Raw genomic sequence first — 10,452 nt, 5'->3', positions numbered from 1 at the left:
GCTCATGCTACAAATAAAGTATTAAGAACAGGGCGTCGCTTGGAATGGTAGTAGGTATTTCTGTCAATAACCCCCAAAACTATGTAGACTTCATAGACTTAAAGGAAAGAAGGAGACAAAGGGTTGTTTTACCCTTCTTCCCTGATACAGTTAAATGCAAATTGTGCTTTACAGTCATATTCCTGCTCTCTCCCTGCGTGCACAGCTGACACGCCACCTACTGCAAACCCAGGCTGGCAGTCGGAGCAATGTGAGCAGCATTTCTATTCCAACGTCGTGCCCGAGCTGCATAAAGGTGCTTTTCTTAAAAAAAAAAACAATCTCTCTGCAAGCTGACGAGAACAAAGCAAGATAGCTGGCTTTTTATCCTAGCCTGGATAATGGAGAGACAAATAAACAGCAGGGAAAATGAATGCGAAGAGAAACACAGTAACTCCGGAGGCTCCGAGCAAGACAAGGACTATAAAATGTCTCTGATCACTCTGAATGTTGGGGGCTATCTCTATATCACACAGAAACAGACGCTGACCAAGTATCCAGATTCTTTTCTGGAGGGGATCATAAATGGGAAGATCATGTGCCCGTTGGATGCAGAGGGGCATTACTTCATAGACAGAGATGGGCTCCTCTTCAGGCACGTCCTCAACTTCCTACGAAATGGAGAACTTCTGCTGCCAGAAGGGTTTCGAGAAAATCAACTTTTGGCCCAAGAAGCAGATTTTTTCCAGCTGAAGGTGCTCTCGGAGGCAGTGAAATCGAGGTGGGAGAAGGAGCAGCTAGCATCTCGAGAGACCACTTTCCTGGAAATAACCGACAGCCACGACCGCTCACAAGGACTCAGGATCTTTTGTAACGCGCCTGATTTCATTGCAAAAATAAAATCCAGAATTGTACTGGTGTCCAAAAGCAGGCTGGATGGATTTCCAGAGGAGTTTTCAGTATCTTCCAATATTATTCAGTTCAAGTACTTTATAAAGTCTGAAAATGGCACACGACTGGTACTGAAGGAGGACAACACCTTCGTCTGCACCCTGGAAACTCTAAAGTTTGAGGCTATAATGATGGCTTTAAAATGTGGATTTAGACTGCTGACCAGTCTGGATTGTTCGAAAGGGTCAATTGTTCACAGTGATGCACTTCATTTTATCAAGTAATCAGCAAGGCAAAGGAAATGAGCATGTGGCCAGCAAACCTTCCTGACCTGCAGCCTCCTGGCACCACAACTAACGTGTCTGACTAGCCTCGTACCACAGAGCTCGGCTGCTCATCAACTGATGTGAGCTAATGGTATGTAAATCTCACCACGACATCCATCTCTGGCTTCCTGAATGGCAATTTTATGCCTGAATTTCATAAAAAAAAAAAAAATTTCTCTGCTGAATGCTGTTAAGCACAGATTGACTGCTTGATGCTGTTTGTAATATCTGTTTTCTCCATGCTGTCTGGCTGATTTTTTTGTGTACTTGTATGACTAACATGCACACACCTAACTGCTCTGCTGGGCAGCAGGGAGAGGATTTTCATACAAGAAGCAAGCTTGAAATATGCTGTGCTTAGAACGAGTTCAGAAAGGATTTTAACTGGAATAAATGGGTTTGAATGTTCGTTAGTGTTTATGCTAATTTATTGTACTGAATTTGCAAAAAAACGAGGGGTTAAAATAGATCGGTTTGATTTGAAGTTCAGTGATTTCTCAATTCACATAAACCCAAATTTATAGCTGTTTTATTACACTTACAAAACGTGTAAACCAACCAAATAATGCTGGATTACTTCTATTATGGGAAATGAGTTGAACCTGCACAGAATGTGACATTTTTTTTAATCATATATACATATCAACTGGCTAATAAAAATATTTGACATAAAGTTTCACCTAACAGGTTTCCAGTAATGACATCAGTATTTCCTACTAATCATTTGTGCTGGTAAGGACTGGGAATTAACAGAGTCCTTGCTTTGCACAATGGTTTAATAAAAGCAACTAGTACTATTAGTTTTGAATAGACCACCTGCTGGCATTGAAGAGGGATCACTCTAAAACAGAATAAATACCTTATTTCTCCTCATCTTTTCATTTACATGTTCAAGTTTTAATAGCTCCTGTGGAATAATGGTACCTGATTTAAGGACAAGCATTACAAACCAATCACTCCACAACAGTGGAGTGAGAAGTCACCACAGAAGGAAGAAAGAGGCTCCTAAGTTTAAGCTTGGTCCATGATTAAACCCAACCACCCTTCACAGCTCATAGGAGCCCAAATTCTAGTAAAATGCTATTAAAGAAAGAAAACCCCAATCATGTAGTGTCTCAATTTTCTCAAAAATGCTGAGAATGTCAACAAAATGCAGTATGATCCATACTGGAAGTGACAAGTGAGGAAAACAGCTGACACAAAACAGGCTGAGAACAGTTTTCTTTCAGATTTTAGAGGGAAGAAATTAATCCTTAGTAGCAGTGACTGGGAATGCAAATGCAAGGTCCACTTAACCTTCAGCATGAAAATCCATTTCACTTGGAAGATGCAATAGGTGTTGCTAAGTATCCCCAGAGATGAATTGAGAGAGGGACTCTACACCTCCAGACCAGGCAGCAGTGACTGAAACATATTCCAGAGGCATTTTATAGGGAAATCCAACCTCTCCACAACACTCCATCAGAATGAACCCCCTGTCCAGAAATTAGGAATTTTTCTATCCATTCCCCAATGTTACAGACTTGCAGATTATAAAAGATGTGCTTCTAAGTGGAACTTTTCCAAACTTTAAAAATCAGATCACTTTACATTTCAGGCATATGAGCTGAGGAACTGTTCATGTGTCCCAAAACTTCTTTGACTTTGCCCACATGTGTTAATGATCTCTAAAAAAAAAGATACACAGTAAAATACAATTCTTTACATACACCATTCCTGTGTCAACTCCCTCCTAAAATTCCACATTCACCACTAATCTTCTATGTACAAGAATCTGTAGGACTTCTGTGAGAAGTAAATGTAAAAACTGCCTTAAAAGAAATCCAAAAAGCTGCTGACCTTCTAAGAAACACAATCACACAGCACAATTACATGAAAAACCCCTTGTGGACACAATTCACACAAGTGAAAAGACAATGTAGTAAAGCTCCACAACTAATCTGCAGGTTTTAAAGAAGCAGGTTCTGGGTGTTGTGAAGTACAAAGTCTGGAAAAGGATCCTAGGATGTCAAATCACCTCTTTTTACTTCAACACTTTTGGTTGTAACCTTCACTTGTAATGGAACTTTAACTGAGATTTAAAATGTCACTGAAATTGAAAAGAGAAAAGAAGAGGAAAAAATCAATTCTGATTTCAAACAAGTTAATATACTGTGTGTTAATTAAAATGTGTTGTGGTTCCTTGGCTTTTAATTGGGCTCTTAGGATGCCCAACATGAAGAAAATGTTAGGACTTTAGTAGGAGTCCCAGTTTTTCATCATAGCATGACTTCAGCCATGAAAAAGGAGAGAATTTGATGGTTCTGCATTTATTACAGGAAATACTCTTGGAATACAAGATAATAACAAGTAAAATTCAAACCAAACTGTTCTAACAATAGTCTACAGCTCTTCCTAAAAGATTTACTGGAAAGGTTATATTTGCCAGGCCTTTAGTCAGAGTACCTTCCTTCCCTCTTAACATAAAGAGCCCTTGAAACCTCTTTTTAAAGTGAAAAATGTACACTTCTATCAGTAAAAATAAATCCATGTTGGTTTATTTTTTAATTAAAAACTCAATGACTTATTACTTTAGCCCTTTTCACTGGAGTTGGTTTTATTTCTGTGTAGATAATACATCTATGGCACACACACATCTGCTGTAACACCAACTGCAGTCTTGTCATCTTCTCCCATTCTCATGAGCACTCTTGCATTTCTACAAGGGTCAGGGCTTGAAATCTTCATGTGCCCTCTCTGATCACTCAGCTGTTTGATTCACATAGCAGAAACAAGAGGAAGATGAGTGGGACAAAATCATTGTTCCCCTGTTGAACAGACCCACAACTACATGGAATCATGTCGTCTCAGCTACGACCAGGATGCTTCCAACTACCTAAAAACTTGAATTATTTGTCAGACCAGGAGTATCTTGCTTTGGTATACAAATAAAATGACCCCAGAAAACTTCCCTACTCTGCATTATGTTTCTTTTCTACTTTTTAAATATATTCAATAGAACATAAATACATTTTGCATACATTCAGTCACAGGTAGGTGCTTGAGTTCCACCACTGTAGGCTGGGCCAGAAAAGTACCAAGTCATACATCAGTTACCCTTTCTAGCTTTCCTTTAAGGTTGGAAATTGAATATTTAATATTACTATAACAAGAAGGATGCAAAAATCAAGTGCTTAAGTCACAAATACTAACAGTTGCTCTAATAACATTACTTTGAACATGAGGTGCATGCAGAGTAGTCCTAGTCTTCTTTGCTCTAATAACATTACTTTGAACATGCATGCAGAGTAGTCCTAGTCTTCCTTCTCTCATTAAGACCTGGAACACAATTAACTCATTGGAACAGCCTTATATGTATCAGGAAAGAACTGCAAATTCCAGAATTCCTCTCATCTAGGCTCGGGTAGGAGTAAAACTGAACTTCCACCCTCTTCCCATCTTCTCAGGGGTGGAAAAGGGTCACCAAGCAGCCACAGGCAGCTCCAGGCAGGACTGGACACTAATATCCCAGCCCCTGTGAGTTCTCTGGATGACTGCTCATGAAAGAGCAGTGCCAAACTGACCAAAACACCCACTCTGTGCCTTTCCCATCCTATCCTTCCCCTTCCCTTGCCTTCCTCCCACATCCTACAACTACTTTTCACTCTTCTTTCACTGTGCACTTCACCAGGAGGGCTGCAGGGCTTTGCTAGGGCTGAGCAGCATCCTGCCTGAAGACATCAGTAAAGTCAGGGGCCAAAAGCAGATGCCTAGGCAAGAATATAAGAACCAAAAAAAACCCCAAACACAATGATGCTCCCTTGAAGTCTTCCCTCAGCCTCCAGCCACGTATGCCCAATGACTTCTAGAGCTGGATGGGTTCTTTTGGAGGTAGCCTCCATGCTCTGAAACACACAGGCTGTGCAAGAAGGTCAAACTACAGCCCCAACTCCCCACCTTAATTAACTGCTCACCCAGTGATCAGTGTTTCACAGCCCCATAATTGCACTATGGACATTTTCAAACATTCATGGCTTATTTTTAATCGTGTTCTTGCTTTCCTACCTGTGACAAGTGTGTGAGTGACAATTGGTCACTGATTTCTACAGCAGTTAATGTTTCTTTAAATCCTAAAAAATGATTACATCATCATTTGCAGCAATCAGTGGCATTGTTACTCTCACCCCCTACTTAAAAGCATGACAAGCTTTCCATTCAGTGAGATGGGAACAGCTTAAGAAAATATCTTGCTTCTTTGCTGCCCATTAGTTTACAGGCAGAATAAGGACAGGCAACAAATATCATCATTTATTAATGGCAGTGCCTCATCCATGAATTAACTTGCAGAGAGGGGTCACATTGCTCTGACTCTGCTGACTAATGAATCAGGATTGGGGATGAAGGGGACAAGTTACCTTGAGCCTATAACAAAATAAATATTTATTTAGGCTAGAATTTTTGCATCTTTGCTAGATAACTATTGCCTAAGCATAATTTTACCTCCTGGATAAATCCAGGAGATAAAAAAAAGCTTCATTCTGCCTGGATGAAGCTTTAAGTACCTTGATCTAGTTGGAGATGTCCCTGCTTGTGGTGGGGGATTGGACTAGATGAGCTTTGGAGGCCCCTTCCAGCCCAGACATTCTGTGATTCTCTGATTGCAGAAATTCTTAGACTGACAGAAAAGTGACTTTTAGTTAAAAACCAAAAAGTATTTTCATTTGGGGAAATGGGCTTGCAGAATTTACTGGGTTGAAAGCAAAGCAAATGAGAAGGCTCGGGAAATTTAAGATCAGAAAAATCAACATTATATTTTGAAATTACTTTAGAAATGAACATTCTGCAAGCCCTGGGTAGTGGTGTACAACACAGAACACTGTCTCAAAACACTGCCCCTGTACATCACCATCATTCATAATAAAATGCCAGAAAAAGAGAAAGGAAGGAGGGAGATGTACGATGACACCTGAGGAGCACGGATGAGCAAGCACTTGGGAGAAGAAAGCCCAGTTGCCTTTCTTCCTAAAACTAATATCCTGCAGAACCAGACAGTTGGTTTCTCTTCCTAAAACTGTGTGTAGTAAGTGTACCACACACAGCTAAAGCACCAGTTTTTATCTGTGCTGGTAACAGTTGGACATCATTGCCATTATCATTGAACACCATGCTTGTTCATTTGAAGCTTCAGGAAAAAACACTCTTCTGCTGCTTCAGAGGCAGGAACCTTCCCAAAACTGGTACTATAATTACAGTTGTAAAGAGTAGCTCCTCATTTAAAACCCTGGTAGGGCATGATAACATGTGAAGGTTTCAAAACCAAGCAGTCAGAAGATGACTGTTAAAAATCAAACCATCCTAAAGATCTGTAAACTCCTGAGGATGCTACAGATGACTACAGGATTGCTCTGTTCACTGGTGGTGTTATTTTGGAGGATATAACCTTAGTTTATAGACAGTTCATGAAACCCACCATCTTTCTGGATATCAAAGAGGGTTTCCAATCATTCCACAAGCATTATTTCAGTTATCTCAAAAGCAGGTCTCTGCTTTTCCAGGCATGTGGGGGTTTTTGCCTTGGACACCACCCTAAGCTTTCAACAGCAGCTTTGTTCCAGGTATGGAAAGCCTGGCCCAAAGGAGGTGGCAGATTTCCTTCTGTGCCTGGGTAAGGGGTGACACCTCAGCAGATGCAGGAGCACACCAAGGAGATGAGAACTCAGGTTTAAAAGCCCAAGGCTACTGGCTAGGGAAATGCACCATGAAGATGAAGATCCAAGGAGAAGAAACAGATGCCAACACAGTGGTTGTACAACACAAGTAACACCTAATTATCCCTGAAATTATTAATTCTATTATTTTTTTAATTATCTTTTGGGTTTTCCTATGTCAGGTTTCAGAAAGGACTGGGGGGAATGGGGCAAAGCTGGCAGTGGGGAGATTCAGACTGGCCGTGAGGAAGAAGTTCTTCCCCAGGAGAGTGGGGAGAGCCTGGGATGGGTTGCCCAGGGAGGGGGTTGAGGCCCCATCCCTGGGGGTCTTGAAGGCCAGGCTGGAGGAGGCTCTGGGCAGCCTGATCTAGTGGGAGGTGTCCCTGCTCATGGCAGAGGGGTTGGAACTGGGGGATCCTTGGGGTCCCTTCCAGCCCTGACAGATTCTGATTCTGTTTGAGCAGAGGACTTTAGAGCCCTAATGGCTCAAGGGTTGGACTTGATGATCTTGGAGGTCCCTTCCAACCTAAAGGATTCTAGGATTCTATGATTCTATAAAGGCAATTTTCTTTTTCAGCTGAAGTCAGAGGAATGGAGAGATTCACTCTGACAAATATATCTGAACAGAAAACCTTGGGCTACAAATCTACTGCTGCAGCTCCACAGAAAGCTGCTTGTTCTCTCAAAGGAGGTTCTTGATTTTGTACCACAGTGAACAGATGAAGGGAAAAAAAGAACAGGTCGGAGGTGGGTACAGACTCTCTCAATTAGGAATTAAAAATTAAGCAAACAAACTAGCAGTGAACAGGCTAGGCATCAAAAAACCATAAACAGAACAAGCAACTGTAACACCAAACCCAGTCATTTATTGCCTATTACTTAAATAAAGCCTTTGGGGAGGAGCAGGGATAAAGCAGTGCATTTTCTTCATGCTGAAACTGATAAACTCAGAGGAGACAAATTAAAGGTCCTGCAAGCCAGGCTGATAAGAATCAGCTAAATAGAGAAAAAGGCACAAAGGCACTCTCAGGTTAGAAGCCTTATCAATCATAGAATCCTAGAATCCTTTAGGCTGGAAGGGACCTTCAAGAACATCAAGTCCAACCATCAAGCCAACACTCCTGAGTCCTCTGCTCAAACAGAATCAGAATCTGTCAGGGCTGGAAGGGACCCCAAGGATCCCCCAGTTCCAACCCCCCTGCCATGAGCAGGGACACCTCCCACTAGATCAGGCTGCCCAGAGCCTCCTCCAGCCTGGCCTTCAAGACCCCCAGGGATGGGGCCTCAACCCCCTCCCTGGGCAACCCATCCCAGGCTCTCCCCACTCTCCTGGGGAAGAACTTCTTCCTCACGGCCAGTCTGAATCTCCCCACTGCCAGCTCTGCCCCATTCCCCCCAGTCCTGCCACTGCCCCACAGCCTAAAAAGTCCCTCCCCAGCTTTCCTGGAGCCCCCTGCAGATCCTGGAAGGCCACAAGAAGGTCCCCTGGGAGCCTTCTCCTCTCCAGGCTGAACAGCCCCAACTCCCTCAGCCTGTGCTCCCAGCAGAGCTGCTCCAGCCCTCGGATCATTCTCGTGGCTCTTCTCTCGCCACGCTCCAGCAGCTCCACATCCCTCCTGTCCTGGGCGCTCCAGAGCTGGATGCAGTGCTCCAGGGGGGGTCTCACCAGACCACAGAGAGCAATCCCCAAGGCAAGCTGCAAGAGCAAGAGGAGGTGCTGCAGCCCAGCCACACGCTGCTCCTGTGCCCCCATCACCACTGGCAGCAAGGTGCTGTGGCGGAGAAGCCTCACAGCTCAGGAGCAGAACCAAAGGAGTTGTGCTAGGCTGTCTCCAGACTTGAGCACACAGAAAGCTCAGGTCCTGCTGTGCTGCAGCCTCCAGAGCTCTCGCAGATGCACTGAGCAAAGGCAGTGGTAAAAAATGACACAGACACTTAGAAGAGCTGCTCTTGCCTTTGTCTTTGCTGCCCTTCCCCTCAAAAGTTACTTGGATGGTTAAAAAGAAGAAAATTCAACTCTCCCTGATAGAAGCTGTGTAATAACAGTACAGAATGGGGAGGGGGGGAACCAGACAGGGGGGAAAAACCCCACCCCACAGCCTGAGGGTAGCAGCACTAAAGCCTCAGTCCTGCTTTGCTCAGCATCCTGAGCTGGCCAAAGGCAGATATATCCATGGAGAAGCCTAAGGACAGAGCAGTCACGTCTGACCCTCCTCTCCCAGTGCCCACCAGACTTTTGTAGCTTTGTTCCTCCTAAATCAGATGTCTTCTCAACCTTAGTACCTTTTGGTGGATTTTCTTTCACATACCTCTTTGGTTTTCTCTAAGGTCATGTAAGCCTTTAGCAAACACACCTTCACATCCACCTCTTCTGGCAGGGAATTCAACAGCTCCATTTCATTCTGAGTGCAGAATCACCTTTTTATTGACTTTGAAACTGCCACCTGCTAGCTCTACATCTGCAGCCTCGTGCTGGCTGAGGCAGCAAGCATTTGATCTCCCTCTGCCCCTTTGATCCACCCTTCAAGGCTCTCATTTGCCATGCTGCAGAGGTCTGAACCCATCGGTTGTGGTGGTGCTGGTAGGTGGACGAGCTGCAAGAAGCAGCAAAATCCCTCCCAGAAGACAAACACAATTTGGGGAGTCAGGAGCTGTGAGGCCAAGCACAGCTCAAATTCCTGAGATTCCTCCAGAGTCAGAAGGGAAGACCAAGAATTCTGATAGGAGCCAAAATCATGCTCCTGCTCAGTGCAGCACTGGGACAAGCTGGGCACAGAGCTTGCTGAAGGACAGAACAGGCTGGTGGGGTCCAGTCCCACTGTTGGAGACTGAGTTCTGCTCTCAGGACACAGCCTGCATGACAATGAACACACCAGTGCTGCTCAGGCAAACAGAAAGGCTAAAATATTCCTACAGGATGCTAAGACAAACAGCCAGACCCTCAGGACATCATGGAAATTCATTAAAAAATTAACTTCAATTAGTGCTGAGCGACATGAAATCCACATCTCTGTTACATTAAATCCACATCCCTCTTTCTCCACAATATTTATCAGAACCAGTGTGACAGATTTTGAGTACAGACATCTCAAAATAGGAATTGTTGCTTCTTTGTGTGTTTCAGCAGTTACAAATGGAGCCTCATTACTGATCATGGCTCCCGGAAAACTACTGAAAAACTTGGATTTTAAGTTTCATTGCATTTATTTGCTAACAAAACCAGAGAAAAACTGTTGCTGTGGCTTGAAAATGGCAGATTCCATTCACTAAGTTATCTTCCACACTGAATTTTGAGCTAGTATTTAAATTAAGAATTCCTGTTTTCTCCCCCCTGGTGATAATTTTTCATTTAGTTTTACTTCTGAAGTGTAATTAATCTATGTTAACTGCTTGAAGGAGGATGAAGTCAAACATGGATTTAGCAGCTTTATACAATCCTGTGTCATAATGTAAGAACTCTAGGGCTTTAACCAAAAAAAAAAATGCTGATTTTACCACAGGCAGTTCAGTGTTTACTGAAGTGTTTACACTGAATTTCAAATATTCCAACACATGTATAATCAACAGGG

General features: G+C 43.2%; 1 protein-coding gene across 1 annotated transcript; it reads left to right on the top strand.

Annotated features, from left to right (window-relative positions):
• Positions 1-221: 221 nt before the first annotated feature.
• KCTD4 (potassium channel tetramerization domain containing 4) lies at positions 222-1,407 on the top strand. The gene has a single exon (XM_008944031.1). The coding sequence runs from the start codon at positions 381-383 to the stop codon at positions 1,152-1,154; it is 774 nt and encodes a 257-aa protein (XP_008942279.1). The 5' UTR covers positions 222-380; the 3' UTR covers positions 1,155-1,407.
• The last annotated feature ends 9,045 nt before the right edge of the window (positions 1,408-10,452 follow it).

Source organism: Merops nubicus, unplaced genomic scaffold, assembly GCF_000691845.1.
Source record: "Merops nubicus isolate BGI_N331 unplaced genomic scaffold, ASM69184v1 scaffold29237, whole genome shotgun sequence".
Taxonomy (NCBI): Eukaryota; Metazoa; Chordata; class Aves; order Coraciiformes; family Meropidae; genus Merops; species Merops nubicus.
The sequence above is the reverse complement of the archived record's forward strand: the minus strand, read 5'-3'. Positions and strand labels throughout refer to the sequence as shown.